Source organism: Ictalurus punctatus, chromosome 17, assembly GCF_001660625.3.
Source record: "Ictalurus punctatus breed USDA103 chromosome 17, Coco_2.0, whole genome shotgun sequence".
Taxonomy (NCBI): Eukaryota; Metazoa; Chordata; class Actinopteri; order Siluriformes; family Ictaluridae; genus Ictalurus; species Ictalurus punctatus.
In genome coordinates, this window is record NC_030432.2 from 13,081,927 (window position 1) to 13,101,738 (window position 19,812).

At 35.4% G+C, this 19,812-nt stretch overlaps 2 protein-coding genes across 3 annotated transcripts; both read right to left on the reverse strand.

The window, feature by feature from the left end:
• Positions 1 to 139: 139 nt before the first annotated feature.
• zgc:101731 (SNARE_SNAP25N and SNARE_SNAP23C domain-containing protein) lies at positions 140 to 10,827 on the reverse strand. Its single transcript, XM_017490334.3, has 8 exons — positions 8,768 to 10,827; positions 5,890 to 5,974; positions 5,384 to 5,425; positions 4,806 to 4,854; positions 3,974 to 4,085; positions 3,325 to 3,462; positions 3,052 to 3,196; positions 140 to 1,543 (listed from the first exon to the last, which is right to left on the reverse strand). Exons 2-8 carry the CDS (start codon positions 5,959 to 5,961, stop codon positions 1,478 to 1,480), a joined length of 624 nt encoding a protein of 207 aa, XP_017345823.1. The 5' UTR covers positions 5,962 to 5,974; positions 8,768 to 10,827; the 3' UTR covers positions 140 to 1,477.
• Positions 10,828 to 10,913: 86 nt separating this feature from the next.
• Positions 10,914 to 18,377, reverse strand: capns1b (calpain, small subunit 1 b). Of its 2 annotated transcripts, none has more exons than XM_017491645.1 (11): positions 18,285 to 18,377; positions 17,733 to 17,809; positions 17,574 to 17,610; positions 17,287 to 17,385; positions 15,056 to 15,113; positions 14,231 to 14,295; positions 14,017 to 14,085; positions 11,761 to 11,839; positions 11,518 to 11,634; positions 11,378 to 11,436; positions 10,914 to 11,093 (listed from the first exon to the last, which is right to left on the reverse strand). In XM_017491645.1, the coding sequence occupies exons 2-11, from the start codon at positions 17,777 to 17,779 to the stop codon at positions 11,067 to 11,069; spliced, it is 657 nt and encodes a 218-aa protein (XP_017347134.1). In that variant the 5' UTR covers positions 17,780 to 17,809; positions 18,285 to 18,377; the 3' UTR covers positions 10,914 to 11,066. The 2 variants fall into 2 exon arrangements, with proteins under 2 accessions (XP_017347134.1, XP_053543584.1); XM_053687609.1 differs by having other exon boundaries at positions 17,733 to 17,823; positions 18,285 to 18,366.
• Positions 18,378 to 19,812: the final 1,435 nt, after the last annotated feature.

Consider the following 19,812-nt stretch of genomic DNA (forward strand, 5'->3'; position numbering starts at 1 on the left):
AAAAAGTTTTAGTTGTCACGCTCAAATCCTCCATTTTGAATCGTGTCTCATATCAAGTCATGGAGCAGCTTCGCAGTTCCTGTTCTTCTCCAGCAGATGGCCCTAATGAGCGCAAAGTGTGTCACAGTAGTGAATAAATGGAAAAGGCAACAAGGTCACCGTGATATTAACATTTATTACACTGAAACACATTTTTCTTAAAAATCTAACAGGAAACAAGTATAGACAAAAGTTTTTTTTGCACACACTTTTTTTTTTTAAATGGTAATTTCCCCAAAAGCCATTTTGAGGTAGTACAATAAAACAGTACTTCATTCATTTGTTTCAGTCATATCAATAAAGGTTTTCATTGTTGTTACAAAATCAGAAGGGATTACATCAATCAGCGGGACATCCATTTATAATCAGTGAGCAGAACAGGAATATTAAGAAGGTCTAAACAGCTATTCAGTCCACTGGTATAGACTGAGTGTCACAGAAGCATTGCAGTACATTGAGCAAGATCATCATCACCATCGTCGTTATAAATGACCATCAGTCCGTACAGGAGTTTTTTTTGTAAAATTATTTGTCCTTTTTTGCGGAAAACTACTTGAATTGGCGAAATTGCAAGAAATTGTTCTGCACAGTCTTTCGCAGTGATGTTTGTTGCTCAATAAGACCTTTTAACTGTACTCATGTTCGACGCTCGTGAATCAAAGAAGCTGAATGCATGTTGTGATGACGTCACATGATTTGTCTTGGCCCAAATCTGTGGTAATTTTTAAAAATTGCAAGCTGCTCTGAATATTGCTGAGTTTGCTTGATTTTGTGTTAATTTCTGCAATTGCAAAATCCTGGAGGGACTGGGCAATGAACACTCTCACTAAAAAATCTTAAGAAAAATGTGCATTTCACAAACTAGGTATTGCAGTTTCCTATCTTTATGATGACTAATTGTTAGTCTGGCTATTATGGCTGTTCACATTTTCTTTGAGTTCATGTTTAAATCTAGTCCTTGCACATCATTTTATCAGTCAATTCACTGTTAATTGGAATATTTATTATGCAAAAAAATGCTGTCAAAAATGTAACCTAAAAACCACACAATATTCAGCTTTTCAGTTTTAGCCCTTTCCCACCTTTTCTTGAAATGAAAATTTCCTCAGAAACCATTTTATAGAAGCACACTACACTGTCATTTTTATCAAAGAGTCACAGAAAAGCACTGACAAAAGTGAACTGGTACCTTTCAATAAAGACACTGATAGCTGTAGGCATGTTGCTCTACTATTTAAAAAATCCACTGAATAAGTGATACAATGAAACACAACAATGGTATTTGAAATAGCAACTTGGTCTTTTAGACAGTTATGAACATGAAGAAACTAAAAAAAAACCCTGCTTCATCCACTTTTTCATGAGAAAAGCTTCATCTACTTGTAAAGCTGTGATATGACAGAAATAATCTAAACAGATGATCATTGCTCTTCTGTGTTTACCTTGCTATTAGTTTGTTAGCCCTCTGATTGGCTTCACTGATGCGAGAAACATTGGCAATAGCCTAAAAAAGACAAAGACAGCAATCTATTTAATGTTTTTTGTTTGACTGAATGTTTACCTAAATGATACAGCAAAACCAATTCTTTTGTTTTGTTATATACTTAAGACATTTGGGTTTGAGATCAAAAGATGAACATGAGCTGATAGATACAAATTTCAGCTTTAATTTCCTGTGTAATTTCCTATGTACATCTAGATGTGTTAAACAACATAGAACATGGCACCTTCTGTTTAAACCCACCCATTTTTTTCAAGTGATCAGAAATACTGGAACCTGTGACAGACACGTATTTCGTGTTGCCCAGGTTTGCCCTGTTAGAGTGATTGTTTAAACAATTAACAGCTCTAAATTTCTACTCTTGGTTTGAGCCCTGGGTTTTGCCTGTAAAGACTACATTTGTTGCTAAAAAGTATAAACCAACATGAAGACCAGAGAGCTGTCTATGGGAGAAAAGCAAGCTGTGAAATGAGGGAAAATGGATCAGAGCCATTACACAAGCATTAGGCATAACATACAATAATATTCCAATACAACAATTTGAAATGTCCTGAAAAAGAAGGAAACCACTGGTGTACTAACAACCGGAGATCGAATAGGTTGGCCAAGGAAAACAGCAGTTGATGGCAGAAACATTGGGAGAGCTGTGATGAAAGCAACAGTCAACAACAAGGAAAACAACAGTCAGTGACATAACCAACAACCTCCATAGGGCAGGGGTGAATGTATCACAATCCACCATTCAAAGAAGACTAAGAGATAAGAAATATAAAGGCCATACCACAAAATTCAAACCACTCATCAACAGTAAGAATCAGATCATCAAATTAGAATTTGCAAAGAAATACAGAGAAGAGCCACAAAAGTTTGGATTGACAAAAGATTTACAGATTAACAAAAGATTTACAATTTACAGAGAAATGTGTCCAGTATAATCAAGAGGAACTTCATCATGCAGCAAGACAATGACCCAAAACACACTGCCAACACAACAAAGACCTTCATTAGAAGAAAAAAGTGGAAGGTTTCAGACTTGCCGAGTCAATCCCCAAACCTTAACATGCATGCATTTCACCTCCTGAAGAGCAGGCTGAAGGGAGAAACCTCACAATACAAATGACAACTGAAAGGAGCTACAGTACAAACCTGGAAAAGCATCACAAAAGGAGAATGCAACAGTTCAGTGGTTGTAAGTGGGTCACCAGCTTGATGCAGTTATTGCAAACAAGTGACATGCAACCAGATATTAAGTGTTATTTACTTTAAGTTACTTTAAGACAATCTGTTCCAACACATTTGATCACCTTAAAATTGGGTGGTTTGCCACCAAAGGTGCCATGTTCTAGGTTGTTTAGCAAATCTAGATGTAAATATCAGCGAGAAAAGATAAAATTCTCATCTATCGTCTCATATTCATCTTTTGATCTCAAAGCCAAATGTCTTTAGCGTATAGTATAAACAAAAGAATGTATGTATGTATAATATATGTATAGTAAAATAAAACAAAATACCTTAGACTGTATGCGTTCAATGTGCACGTTCTGAGTATCGATTTCGTTGCCCATGTCAAGTGCCATGCTTCTCAAATTGCCGAGGATACTGCCCACATGAGCCAGGTTTTCCTCCATTTCATCCTCCCGTGCGTCATTTATCACTCTGGTGGATGGACAGACACACATACTCACACACAATAAAATCACTGATGGCTGATCTATAATTTATTGCAGCCACTAGAAAACAAATGTATATTATTTGTCATTTTAAGAAAAGTAATATTTAAGGACCTTCTGATGTATCCACCACTCATTGTCATTTTCTCTCGCTCATCCACAATGCGTGATGAAGGTTGACTGGATACCACACCATCCTGATTATTACCCCACACCTTCTTATAGGCTTCACTTGCTTCAAGGTTCTTCAGCCTGGAAAGTTCCACAAGGGAAGCCAGTAACAGCAGCAGTAAAAAAAAAAAGACAGTAAAAAAGACTATAAGACAATCCTTAGTATTAATAAAACTGGAACATTACTAGAACATTTTCATAACAAGAAAGTTCATGAGCTTAATTTGTCTAATGCACATAAAATAATATTTATATCACCAAAATGATTACGTTTTTTACGACATGTCAGGTCAGGTCAGGTCAATAGCGAACCCATGGTTATGTATAGAGCAAAAGGTTTAAGAAGATTTAATCTGCCAATCATAACTGACTCGTGTTTTAAATTGGCCTTTTCTATTTACAAAATATCAATAAAAATGTATTAATTAATTAAACATTAGTAGGGACTGAAATAGGCTGAACCTATTGGACATGACAACTCCTTGCAGGGGAGAATCTTTCCTTCCATGCAGAGATGCGGGGTAAAATACTCCTGACTAAATGGTTAAACAGTCAAGCAACCGAGTACAGGAGCTCTCCCAACAGCACATACTTATCACATGAGCACAGACCACAACATTTGCCAAGGTCTGTGAGATTTTTCTCAGCTTCTCTCATATCCTGATTGATCTGGTCCAGCCCCTCTTCAATCCGCTCCAGTTGCTCTGGAATACAGAGATTTGCTTTTATTTTAGCATGATTATGAGGAAGAGACAGCATATTATTTGAATGGGAGGGATTTAAATGATCGTACAAGGACATGTACATTTCCATATGTGAGTATTTCTGAATATATCTATAGCAGCTCCTAGAAGAGTGAAGGCAGTCAATGATTTCACATTTAGACAGAAAAAGCCTTCTTAGCAAGCAGGAACAGAATTAAATAAAACCAAACAAAATGTACCCTTACTCCTATTTTCTGTTTATGAAATAAAATGTGCTCTGGAGCTATGGTCAACTTTATAATTATTGTAAGATTGCACAAAGCACTACATGCAGAGATGCCAATAACTGTGACATGTGCTTTTGTTTAAAAATATATTTTTCATCAGCGTTTTTATTTTCTTAGAATACATTTACTTAAAATATTTTTAAAAGGTTAGATTTCCTGTATTGTTGAGTTGAGATTATACTAATTAACCACAAAGACTTTTTCCTGTGCAAGGATGCCAAACATTCTGGAGCTGACTATACAGCCATTTACAAAATCTGAAATCAAAATAATGATCTGAAATAAAGACTTCAAGTTCTATTTGAAATCATTTAAAATAAAGTCAGTGTTATTTCCACTATACAATGTATTTTTGAGAGATTACTTGAATCATTAAAACTGACAATGTAAGGAAAGTGTTTGTAAAGACATGTGAAATAGGAAATCACATTACCTCCTTGTTCATCTAGCATGACCAATGTCCTGATTCCTGCATCTTTGCTCTGTTGAAAACAGAAATCTACATGAAGCAACATTAAACAGCACAATATATTTTCTGACATTAACAGAATGCTATTAATTGACAGTAAATGTTGACAAGGATGTTGAGCATATGATATGATTTAAATATAGTGTTGTTTTGTCCCTTAGTATAATAATATGTGTGTGCCTTTATATAGACATCACAGGTGCATGGTGTTTTGGCCAAGCAGCCTGTACAAATGAGCTATTTTATAGGAAACAAAGACCACGAACCACTGCCCATTCAATTCTATTATGACAATGTGTCTCAATACATAAAATGGTATTTCAGAGGCATGATAATAAACCTTGATTACCCACTGAAGGGAAATGCTGTTTTACACAGCCTTCAAGTTCTGTTCACTGAATACAAGCTTTGTCTGATAGCATTGAGATGTTTCAGAAAATGGTTTGTGGTAATGTGACATAAATACAAATTATCAGTAAGAAAAGTACCATCATATAGGCTACAGTAGATACAGTGTGAAAGATCATGAATTAGTCCCTCACCTCCTCTAACAGAAGCTTCATGTTTCTGGTGATCTCGAGTGACTAACAGAGACAGGAGAGAAGAGAGAAACTAAGTCAGAGCAAAATTAATAGGGATGACAGACAATGTAAAATTAATACTGATTTACAATGGTTTTATTAGTTTCACCGAAACCAGGCTCACAGGTTGGAGCAGTTCATACAGCAGATTACAGGGTCTGTCATATTCCCTACTGAGCAGGGACAGGGGAATAGATCAGACTGTCAGTAACCTTTACTTAATGGAGTGTTAGAGGGGATGTCATTTCTACTAGACTAGTTTAATATACACTAATGAATGAAACACATATTGACACTTATAATCATTCGTAAATATTTCACTGTAGCTGAACAGATACGTGAGTAATACTTAAGTTTATCACACTGATCATGCAAAATACTTAGACCTGCGGCATTTTCTCCATGATGTGAAAACACACTAGACAACACCTTAGAAGTAAAAGTTTCCCTATTCCTGTTGGCATTACCTCATCTGTAACCTGATTGACGCTCCTGTGAAGCTCCATCACCTCAGATCTCAGGGGGCATTCAGCAGCCATCTCAAGCTATGTGCTACAGTGAAAGTAAGCACAAGGGAAGCACAGTTATTCATAGAGGGATCTTCTCTGTGGCTTAGTCTAGGAGGTGTAATTGGACTGTTACAAGGGATGAGAGTACAGAACACTTGATGAAGTCAATGCTTAAGTAAATAAGTCACCAGCAGGTTTAAACCTACTGCAGTGTCTGACTCTACTGCAAACAGCCAGCCTCTGCCTCCCACTGTAGTCGTCATTTATTAATTGCAGGGTAAACAATGAAGTCAAAAAACCATGAAAGCATCATGGATGGCAACAACCTTTAATAATCTTAAAACAAAGTGTTGTTGAAGGAGTGTATTTAAGCAGCCAAAAGGAAACAAAAGGAAGTCAAGCAGGAATGTGCTAAATAAAGTCTCTACTCTAGAGAACATTTGATGCATAAGGATACACTTTTGAGTAAGGTTATTTGGAGCAACAAATTGCTAGCTTGTCATTTTACCTTAACTGTGAACACAGAAATCAATTAATTTTCCTGTGGAAAGCAGAATGAAATGAAAATGATTTCCTTTATGTTTTAAGGAATTATATGACTTAATTGGCATGATAACATCCAATGAGATGCTAATTTGGGAAATAAGGAAGTTCTTCGAATTATATGAGCTCATTGAGCTCAAAGCCCATCACATGAAGATGTATAACTTCAAGGCATTTAATTTAAAATTAAAACAGTCCACCTCATTCAGTTTAGGACATATACAGACAAGGCTGTATTACATAAGCAAACACAAACAGAGAAGCTGAATGTAGGTATAATTACTTCATAATTACAGCCTGTGCTTTTACCAAGGCAACATGCTAGGAGGCGGCCTTTGTGTTTAAAAGGGCTGTTTCTATATGCTTCACCCACCATGGATTTAAATACTTTCAAATTTAAGTTGCAGTTTTGCCTCATATTTATAAGTTTCATTCAAATCCAGTGTGGTATAAATGAGCTAGTTATAAATATGCTTATAAATATATACATACCACGGACTGTACTGTATGTGACAAATTGTGCTACATAACGTTGCTTAAAATTATGAAAAATATAAAGTTGAGAAGCTGAATTTGCTTTGATCTAATTGAGGTCCAGAATTGTATGGCTCAATACCTTAAAATCATGGAATTGATCAAATAGAAGTGTATAAATCCAAGGCCTTGCTGTACTGTAAGCAACAGTATAGGGCAAAAGCCTTTGTGAGCAAAGGAAATAATGTTTAAACTGCCATTTCAGCTAAACTTTTAACTGCTTTGATTAAAATTAAGAAAATTAGATAATTTCTCAGTTAAACATCAAAAAGCGTTTTAACCCGCATTACTCATTATTTCAACAGAGGAATATTTTGTGCTCAATGTAACAGGTGAGAGTAAAGTTGAAGTTTGATTGAAGGGAATTCTTATTTAGTTTTATTTATTGTTAATTACAAATTGAGGACAGTTGTTATATAAAAGCATGTGTATACTTGTACACACAGTATATATATATATATATATATATATATATATATATATATATATATATATATATATACACACACACACACACACACACACACAAACACAAATACACAATTCCCTGGTTTGACAGCTCCATGGTAACCCTAAGTATGTACCCTAACAAAATCTGGGACCTCACATGAACAGGTGTACATATGTATGTATGTATGTATGTATGTTGAGATCAAGTGACACTTTAATCGCACACAGGTTGACATTCAACTAATTATGCTATTTCTGATCCCAGCTGGACCACGAGAACTAATTTAGAAGTTTCACAGCAATGGAGTAGTGCATATTAATGCAATCACAACTTTCATGCTGTTTATTTACATATGAAATACCAGGTATTTCTCTTCCAGGCTGTAATACTACAAAATGGGAAAATGTTCAAGAGGTAAATACTTGTGCAAGGCACTACATTATCCATAAACTGCAATAATATATAAACTCTTAATTATAGGCTGCAACTCATATAAACAGATTTGGCTTTATGATACAAAACAAGAGAATATGAACAAGTGTGATTAGATAAAAACTCTCCCCTATATACACAGTCTAACAGTGTTTTCTGCTAATATGTATCCGTTAGCTATGGTAAAGTGCAGTGTAATGAACTCATGATGCCTTCTATTATAGTATACACCAATTATCCAGGAAGCATCATTTTATGCATGATCATCACCAAGTCACAAATTCCCAGTTGAAAAGGGCAAGGCAGTATTCCTGCGAGTGTTCAGCATTCCCCAGGGCATAACATCGCAGTGTATTATTTATCAGACTGGTTTGCACACGACATAAAGGGGGTTAACAGGGGGATTTAAAGTCAGTTAAACTTTTCACAACGCTTGATCAAACGCTTTCAATAACTAAAGAATAGACTTTTGTGAAAAGTTATCACAGTGAAGTACACTTCGTATCAACACAGTTCTCAGTAGCCCATGATGCAGGATCAACTGTGACATCTACAGGAACTGTGTATCATCACGATGTTGCAGACCTGCATCTATTTTTGGTAAATCTCCCATATGCAACAGTTTCGAAGTCTACCTTCCGGCGAGAGTTTTTGAGACAATCTCAATCAATCTCTCAAAATCTCAATCTCTCTCTCTCTCTCTACCTAAAAAAACAACAACAAAACATATATATTGTAGCTATGTATATACGACCATGACACGACCATCTGACCACCAACATTTGGTGCTTATCCGTCACGAGCAGTGCACAGGCTACACGCTAGAATGAATAATATTTTGCATTTACAACTTTTATAAAGAAATCCAAGGCTTACCTCTGTGAGGAAAAGCGAAGATTGTCCCCTTTCACTTCTTCAGTTCACTCAGTACAAAACAGCTGTTCTGCCAAGCGACCACAACACCTGTGTTTGCTCAGTGATATGATTTTAATATCAGCAGCTCGTCAGCGCCCAGTTTTGTGCATCTCAGGTAAATCTAAGCCCCGCCCTCTTGTCGGGCCATTCTTCTATTGGCTGTTGTGTTCATCCGCTACCACCACCATTGGCTGGTAAAGTGTCAGTTACTGGCTTTTATACTGCCTTTTTCTGAAATAGATGAGAGCATGCTGTGTATCCAGCACGAACTGTACATGCGTACAGAGTATTATATATACACCATATATTACATAAACACTCGGGTATTGTCTTGAGAAGATCCAAAATCTGCTCAGAGGGTACGAGGCTGGAGGCGAATGGTGGGCTTAAAGTTATTAGAGTATCTTTATACAATGTTAAAAAAAGGGGAAATTTTAAAATAATTTGATCTGTTTCGTTATTGATGTTTTCACATATTTACGTTACGTTATAGCTACGTTAGATATGTTACATTTGATCATAAATAACCGTGCAACCCTGGGAAGTGAATGTCCGGTAGTCTGCACTCAAATTTATTTTGGTAGTGTTATAGATATTGCTTTATTTATGCGCTGATTAGATAATTACATGAATGTATATAAATAAAATATAATGATAATTTGCTAAAGGTCAGGCTTTAATTATATGCAAGGAATATTACATCTTTTAATGCTTAATTAACTTGTTGATTCTAATTTTATTTACTTATTTTTATAGTTAGGAGTTCAAGCACTAAGCTATATAGCCACCCCCCCCAATCTATTTCTTTAATAAAACAAATTTCTACCAACAAAACAAAGTTATAGAGATATGGTCAATAGGTAGTGCTCCCTCCCACTATTCAGGCAAGAATGTTGGGCATGACCAGGCCGATGGTGGCACTAAAGCACGGCGTTTTGCGTTTTGTCTAACAAACCTGAGCTGTAGACACAAAAGTCAATTTACTCAAAAACAACAACAACAGAAAATTAGATTTTGAGCTAATTTGCATAATATGCAAAACTAAAAAACAAACAAACAGCTGCTTCAGCCAAAAGTTTGTGGACACCTGACCATCACACCCATATGTGATTCTTCCTCAAACTGTTGCCACAAAGTTGGACGCAAACTATTGCACATAATGTCTTTGTATACTGTAGCATTACAATTTCCCTTCACTGGAACTATGGGGCCAAAAATGTTCCAGCATGACAGTTCCTCTGTGCACAAACCGAGCTCCATGAAGACATGGTTTGCCAAGGTTGGAGTGGAAGAACTCAAGTGGTCTCCACAAAGTCCTGACCTCCACCCAACTGAACACCTTTGGGATGAACTGTAATGCAGAATGCACCCAAGGCCTCCTTGCACAAAATCATTGCCCATCTGATTTCACTAATATGCTTGTAATTGAATGGGCCATGCTCCAAAATCTAGCGGAATTTTTTTTGTTTTTCTGTGAACTGTTGTTGAAAGAACTGAATTTTTTTAAGCAACAGCTATATGCTAGTATTTAATTGGGTGGGTATGGGTGATTTGATTAGTAGAAAAGCAAGGCCATCAACAGACCATCAGCTTTCTGAAGGCATCTGACAGGGTTAACATTAGCTGATCATCATGAAAATTGAGTGGTACCTCCATATAATTTGACACAAAAATTTGACATTATTCATACTTTGTAAACTTCTTGTTTTTTGTAACTTAAAAACGCGAACAAGACCATAGTCGATTAAAGTGGACAATAAACCCTCTGAATTCTGATTCTTTAGGTCAGGTCTTTAAGTTAGACCTGACATAACAGTTACAATTTGGATCTTTTAGCTGTGCCCTTTAGATATTGAGATAATTGGCCATTTGGAGTTTTCAAGATTATTGTATCTGAAATAAGTTGCATTATCTTGGATTTTTAAGTGGTGTACAATGATGAGTTATTCCAGGACTAGGATTTAGACCTACTGCTTTAAGCTTCTGTACTTTTTTGCAGGATTGACTCCAGTGACTGAGATTTGCAACCTCATTGTCTGATGATTTAGCTTTGTTTTCTTCATTCCTGTAGACCTACTTCGCTGTAAAAAGTTTGAAACACTACACATTTTTTTTTTAAAAGTATACAGTTTTATTGGTTTAATACAATCGGCATAAAAAGGAGACTGCATAACTACAATGCAATGATTCAAAAAATAAAACTGGATTATTGTAGTCAAGAGTCCAATGCTGACATGAGATTATAGAGATTCATTTTGCTTTAAGAGTACATAGTCAACTGCAGCCACTGTAAATATAAAACAGGGGAAAATATTTCATAAGAATTAATAATAATTAAATATATAAACAAATAAATAAACACACACACACATATACATATATACATATATATATATATATATATATATATATATATATATATATATATATATATACACACACACACATACATACACACACACACACACGTATAAAAATTATATAAAAGTTATCTAACATGACATGCTATGAAAAACTTGGTTGCTATTGGTTACAGAATTCTCCAGGCCAATTTAAATATAGTACTCATACCTCCTTAATGTTGACTTTGACAGTACCATTGTTGTCCTTGTCAAGTGTCTTAAAAGCACCTGCATATACACATCAATGTCTCTGAGTCATGTAAATAAAATTCAGATTAAATGTTACTCAAAGAAAGAAGACTGACTTACGGCACATTGCATCCAGTCGCACCAGGCACCCAATATAGTTGTCAAAGTCCATGTCGCCGTTTTCATCACTGTATCTGCGAATGATCATCTGGAAGAGCTGATCAGGTAGAGGAAACCCTGGGACAGGAAAAGTAGTGCAAATGGGAGAAGATGTGTATAGGTGTGAGCTGTTATAAATCTAATATACAGGTATAAAGACAATTTACTATCAGATACTTCATTCCTGTTGATTGCCAAACTAACCTGCTGCTCTGAAAGCACCGGGCAGCTCATTGGCCCCAATCGTCCCAGAGCGATCTGCATCAAACTTGATGTAGTTTCCCTGTACCAGACAAAGCCAAGTTAAACATTAGTGCCATTCTACACTTCTATAATAAAATGTATAGGGTAGATTGTATATGGATTATGGTTAATTGTATAAGGATTATTGCATATGTTTGTAACACATTCTACTCTAATAACTTTTAAAAAAATTTTGTGAAAATAATTATTACATGAAATGAAAAAGAAAATTGATAAACGGTTGAATAAAACAAGGGATAACAAAGAACAGTTTAATAAAGTAAACAAAGTGCAGTACAGAAAACATCAGTGAAACTAAATTAAAATACAGAGTCTTGTGGGATTCAGCAAGCCAGTAAAGCAGAAGTTTGTGGTGGATTGTGTCAAAGCCTGCACTTATATTCAAGAGAGCTAAGATAGACAGGATATCCAAGCATCCATTAACTCTCAGGTTATGTATAACCTTGCGAAATGTCATTTTAGTCCCATGGGTGGCCTGAAGCCTAATTGAAATATTTCATTAAAATTTCATAATTTCAGTTAATAATTCATTATTTGTTTTGATTAAAAAAATTAACTGCCTGAACACATTTAATATATCTTAACAAATAGGTCACAGATGAATCTGTTATTATTGAAAACTAAGCTATTTTCTCACCAGTAGTCACCAGACCAAGATGTTGTTGTAAGACTACGAAAATCCCATGTCATAATGCATTTATGAATATTCACAGTCAGTCAGTAGATAATGAGCTCACTTGTTTTAAAACACAGTAGGTAAAATTCAATAAGAGAAAAAAAAAGCTTTTAAATAGGTCACCAGTCATGTGACTAGGAACATGGACTGGAGAAACAAAATTCTTTTTTGTTCACTTCATTTGTAAAAGTGAGGTAGCGAACCAGCAGTGGGTTAATCTAACAAGTGGACAGGGAGGGAAAATGTATAGAGAAACTACAGTGGTCCGAGAGCTTCACATAATACATTGGTGTTGAAGGCCATCATAGACCTAGGGCCAATATGGTAGGTATGACTAAAATGTCGGTAATGCCGTGGGAGGAGTGGAGCATTAAACTGCATTAACTGTGGTAAGCTTCATTATATTCATTCAATTTCAAAATATTTTGTTCAGAACACTGGGTCTTACAAAACTAAGTCATGTTAAACAACATAACATGAATAGAACAACTTGAATACTGAAAAGATACTTTCTTAGCTTGCCGAATTAACCAAATTACTCCACAACATAGTCATGTAACTTACGATCTCCTCGCAATGCTCATCTCTGACATCTCAATGTCTTTTAGAAATCCAACAAGTCAAATTTGATACCAACTGCGTTGATGTGTATTCCTCTGCCACCAGTATGTCTAGTCCTTCTTGTTACTAATTTGTAAGACATAAATACCCTTAAAATATACTTCAGACATGAAGAAAGCTATTGAAAAAAAAACTATTTCAGAGATTTGATCTTGCTGTGACCTTGATCGAGTTTGTATAATTTTCAAAATCGAATCAGTTCATCTGCTCATTACAATGATTATACCAAACAAATCCTACGAATATTCAGCCACTCATTACTGAGATATAATGAGACTCTCAGACTTATGTATAGGCAGCCCCAAAACATAATGCACACATTGCACAGGGTTGAATTTTGCAAGTGATTACTACAGTTTCTGAAACTTGACAATGTTTCCTTTGCTTTTTAACATCTTGTTCTGCCCCATCACTTTTGCTTACTTCTTTAAGAAATGATGACAAAGTCATCATATCCATTATGTGTGAGCACATGTGACTGATATTATAAATACACTATTATTAATAGTCACTAATTTGTCATCATGGAAATGAGGTGATTTTATTTTTGGAAGGGAGGTGACACAAAGAAAAACTTATTATTAAACTCACTTATTAAAAATGATTCATTATTATTATTTAATTTCATTTTTTAATAAAAAAAAAAGCGGCTGAGGTGCTGGATATACGCAAATAAGCTCCTGAACACAGACACTCCAAATATAAGAGATGTGGAATCCTGTTCTACTTGTCAATCAATCAATAAATACAATATTGCACTGCCATCTTATCCTACCTATAGGACATACCATTATTTTTTTAACTATTGTATGTTGCTAGATCACGACTACTTGTGTTCCACTTGTTTTGAAAATGGTCAATTCAGGTTGAAAGAGAATAACATAACAGAGCTCTCTTACCTGCCACCTCTTGATATTGTTCCACAGGTATTTGAATTCTGTAAAGCCCAACTTTCCAGAGCTGTCGCTCTGTTTGACGAGTGTTAAGGCAATAGAAATATATTCACACCCGCTGTAGCAAAACATGCAAACTGTTGCAGAAATAAACAAGGAAATCTTTGGTCATATTGCCATATTCTGAAATATGCATGTCAATTATATTGAAAAAGGATACATCCATTACTGCCACCATGCTCCTGCAAGACTCAATTGAGAAACCATCAGTCTTCAGCTCAGCATCTAGAGGTGGGGAAGAATAATTTTCATCCTTATAATCACTGTTGCAAGGAAAATTCTCATGCTACAGCATAATTTCAAGCACTTCCACAATTGCTTTAACATTCACAGCATAATCATTCCACCTTTTTTCAAACAATTCAAATTGAATCGGTTTCTACTTCTACAGTTTCAACTAGGGCAGTGGTAGCTTAGTGGTAATAATAATAATGAAATTTATTTTATAAAGTGCCTTTAAAAGCAGCTTCTCAAAGCACTGTACACAAAATAAGCAGTACACAGAAAAATAAAACATAAAAGTTAATAAGAACAATGTTAATAATAATAATAATAATAATAATAATAATAATAAGGCATCAGCAGTCAAATGCAAAAAAAAAAAGTGTGTCTTGAGTAGAGCTTTAAAAATGCCAAAAGTCTGAGCTTCCCTGAGTTCAGGAGGAAGAGAGTTCCAAAGTGAAGGATCATAGACAGAAAAAGCCATGTCAGATTTTCTTATGCAGTCATTATGGATGATATACATACCACACCCAGCAGGTTCCACACGTCTTGTCATGTGCAATCATGCCATTGTGTCTGTGCAAGCTTGTCTAAGAATCTCTCCCCGGTAATACTTTTTCCCCCTGATGATTTGACAAGCTTACTGACTCTAACCTTAGGTGGTTTTCTCAATTGTTTGCTCTCAGTTAAATTTAAATTCTGGCTTGCTACAAAAGAGAATGTTCCTATCTACTCTTTTCAGCAATGTCAACACTACACTTACGCTTGGTCAGAATCTTGTTGAGAATATTCATCAGCTCATTAGGGCTTACTTCCATGTCCTAGAAGAAAACAAGAAAAACAAGGCATAAATGTCATCACACAAAAAAGGCAACCACTCCTTGAAAACTCTTCTTTAGTGGCTGATCTATTTACTACTAGCATATATTTGAGGTTCTCTATTGGAGTAGACAAATTGTTTTAATGACTGTTAACAAGTGAATATTTCATGATATTCCTTCAAATTGATAAATACATTACAATATACACTATGTAATGATCAATGATGTTCGAATGTTCCAAAAATATTCAGTAATTTATTAACGCCATGGTGTGTAATTTAGGCATTTTCCTGTACTATCAAGGTAGATACATTTTTCCCATTAAAATCGAACCTGAGCAGCAACAATTTGATACTTTAAGAAGAATGTGATTTTTGTCCAGTCCTAAGATTTTAATAAATCGGTATTAAAGCAAAGTTAGTGACTAATTTTGAAAGCGTAAAATTATTAATAACTTGCCGAATTTTATTTAGTCCACATGAAATGTAAGAATTTTTTTTATCTAGTAGTTTATTTAAGATTAAATCACATTTTAAACTAGGGCTGCACAATTAATCGAATATCGATCTCGATTACATTAACACGATCGACTGCGATATAAACATTTAAAGTTCATCCTCCGCTCATAGCAAACTACACTGCATATCACATCAAGCGCTTCCTAAACTTACAGCCAGTCACCATAGAGTGGTGCAGGGATAACGTCATTTTGTAATGCCAAAACCCAGAAATGAGTAGGTATTTTAACACTTACGGTTCCATCCCAAAGTCAATAAGGTCTGAAATAAGGTCTGTGGTGAATACAAGCTGAAAATATTTTTCATGTTTTATTCTACGACATAAAATATGCCAGTAAAACTCCACTCATGATTTTTTAAAAAAGCTTTTACATGTATTAAAAAGGCGGTTGCTAACTATCATGTAATTGAGGGTTTAGGATGGATACAAGTGTAGATAAGAGCTTTATTGAATAGAGCCAACCAATCCAAAACGTGAGACAATAGTGTGGTCAAAAACAAGTAAAAGGTCAGACGATCGGCAAACGGGCATAAACAAGAATCAAACAACGAGGTCGAGAATAAGATCAACACTATGAGACAGGAAACTATGAACAAATGCTTGGTACACGGAAAACAGCCGGTGAACACAAAACAGCCGAGACTAATGATGACACATAAGGGAACGATCAATGACAATACAGGGGCAGAGACAGGACAGAAATCACAACAAATGCACATGTAGAAAGTAAACAAAGTCTATGTCAGTAAAATAGCGTGCTGCAAGCTCCAGCGGGTACAATTTTATTTATATTTTGCTTCTACGAGATGATGAACTTTAAGGACCAGTCTAATTTGATGCAAAGCATCTACATTTAGCAGGAATGTATCACAACATGGAGGTGAAAGCAGCGGTCTGTTTATTCAAATGTGAAAGTGCAATAAAAATATGTTGTCCCTAAAATCAATAAATAATCATGATAAATAATCATGATCTCAATACTGATCAAAATAATTGTGATTATCATTTTGGCCATAATCGTGCAGCCCTATTGTAAACATTAAAAATATGAAACACAAAAAAATAAAAATTGTGAATCAATGCCAGGCATTCCATAACAATGTTACATCACACACAAATCCACCTATTTTTAACAACAAAGTTCTCAGAGCATACTAGCCCTTCATTATTTGGTAGGCATGTGCTAAAGAGGATGAACCAGTCAAGCTTCATAACTACAAGAATCAGTGAGTTTTTACATGCTCAAGTCAGGCCCTTTGTTTCTAAGATAAAGATCAAACTAATCAAACTTAAAAACAAACTAAAAAAGAACGCATAAACATGTGGTGCACATCATATTTTAGCAACAAAAAAACAAGAAAATATTAACATTACATTTGGATTAAAGATCAAAACATTTTATTACATGTTGATATCAGTCTTATGATAAGTATCAAGTACCATAAACATCAAACACACAGAAAAAAATAACCTTTTTGAGTTGAACATGCGAAGGTAAGCAAGTTATCCATTTTTATTTTACAGATAGAGAGTCTTGCCTTTACATGTATGAAATTGAATGACTAGATTGTCCTTGAGTGGCTTGAAGGCATGGTCAGAGTTGCAGCTGATGTGCATACAGCCTTATGATATTATGTATGCATGAAATACTTACATCTCCAGCGAGCTGCTGGAAAACTTTGCGGAACTGCCTGTCCTCGTCGCTCTCATTCGCCGCAGCCTGAACGGTTGATATGTGCCTTCTGGGAGGAGGCTGGAGCACAGTAAAGAAAATCCACAGTAAAAAATAATATGTATGCTCTTCAAGCTAGAATATAGACAGGACTATTTGCATTACTTAAGTGACTGTAGTGTTATAAGGGTGTATCTGAGTTAAGACAAAATGGCAGATTGGCAATGACAGACATGAAATTAAAATGATAAGATATGATAGTAACTTACTGGAGCAGAAGGAGCAAACTGGGTATGATCAATATTGCTGGGAAGAAAATACATTTGCTGTTAAGATTGAAATTCATTAAAGAAGAAAGGACGCAGGTTTCAATTTTAAAATGCATTTATAGTAAAGGGTGAAACCTCCAAACATGCATGCTGACTCACCTCACAACATCCAGAAAGCCTCCTATGAGCTGTTTGGCCAAAAACATGGTGGTGACGGTACAAGCTCAGGAGCAAATCTATAAAACATTAACTAATTGGTATTTAGAATCCCAGAGTTTTTGCTTTTGGTGAGTTCTGTAAATGAACTCACTGAATTCTAAACAACAACAACAACAAACATCGACAATCTGTTTTCTCTCCAATTTGAATATTTCACTTCCTGTTTTGAAGGTGACGCAAACCTAGTGTAGTACTGCTGCATCAAGGAAAAAGACATTTAAATGCTATTTTGTGCTTGAAAAGTAAAACGGATTGCATGTAATCATGCCGCATTGACTAACTGACTAATTAATTGAGTTAAGCTCAGACAAACATGAGAAACAGCAAGACACAGACTCGAAAAAGTCTGTAAACGAATGTAGCACAAACTTTTGTCATAATAGTTCATCTTCCTGTAACGCAGCGACACACGGCACAAAACAGAATGTAACCTAATAAAAAGCAGCATAAAAATTCCAAAACATTTGGATTTAAAATCAATGTAAGACTTACTAGACGAGACGAATTCCTCCAGTAAGCCTAGTACTGCGCCGTTTGGACTGTAGAAACTTGCCTGTCTTATAGCTAGTTAAAATGTTCTCCGCCCTGAAAAAAAAAAAAAAAAAAAAAGCACACTGAGGAAATCTTGGGATCCTATTACCATACACACTGAATAGAAGTGCAGAAAGAGCCTGAAGATAAGTGAAGGCTATGATGCTAGAAACTCTGTGTGTTGCCCTGTCAGGAAAGTCTCCAAGTATTTTTTGGAAGATAAGAACCCTTAATTATCCAACAAACCCTTAAAGAGCACTTGAAGTACCATTTTTTTGGGTAAGAATGTACACATAATCTAAAGGCACAGATATTAACCCTTGTGTTCAGTTCACTACTTTGCAAGGGATGTACTGTTTACAAGTCATACTGGCTTTGGGTTATATTTGAAATTAACAACCTTAAATATAATGTATCTGTGTTCATGGGAAATAGTAAAGGCGCACAAAAGCATTTCTCGTGCCTATGGATGACTCTACCAGCGGGTCTGTGTGATTGCTTATGAGTGCAAATTAGACACAAATGGAATGTGACGGAATGAAATTGGCTGTTGTTTTATACATGTAAGAAGCTCTTGGGATCAACTGATATTTCATTACTTTTTGTAATCTGTTTTATTCATGGGTCATGTTCCAGACATATCCTGTGTAATCTAAATATAAAAGTAGGTTCATTGCAGATTCGCCAACTAATATAAAAACCTACTAAGCTTAAAACCTACTTAATTGGTATACGGAGCCAATCTGATCTTTAGAGGCTTCCCACCCAAAAAGTACACACATACACTTCAGGATCTTTTAGCATATTTCACATTTGTACAAGTAGGAGGGAAAACTCGAGTTCGCTAAAACACAGGTATGATCAGCCAAATCTGAAAGGGGCGACCAAACACGGGACAGAATACTGACCAGAAGTACTGGATTGGCAAATCCCCCCAAAAGCAGGTTCAAGAATGGATGCAGCAAGAATGGGTAGCTGGTGATGCTCTTCTTGAGGTCCATGCTCATATGGGAATTGTAAATCATCCTGGTTTATCTCTTGTAGTCCCACAATGTTGCCTTACCATTGAAAGTTGAGGTTTGGCTCCACTGAACCTATCTATAAATCAGGTTTTTGGTAATTTCCAACTATGGAGATGGCTGACAATCAACATAACTAATCAATTAGTTAATGTGTCAAGTGGAAAAATCAAGAAATCAAGAAAGCATATGCTTTAGACAAACTGCACTGACAATAAAATAGAGAGGACACAGTTAAAAATTTATGAAGAGGTACTAACATGTGTAAACCAGTGTAGCTATACCAGGTAGGCTAGTTATATAAAATGCTTATCCATATAGAACACTTTTATAGAATCAAAGTCAAGGTCAGCTTTATTGTCATTTTTAGCACATTTACAAAATCTACAAAATTTTAGAAAAGTCACATAAATAGGGAACATACTGTATGATGTGTGTGTGTATAAACAGAATCTAAACATCAATGAACC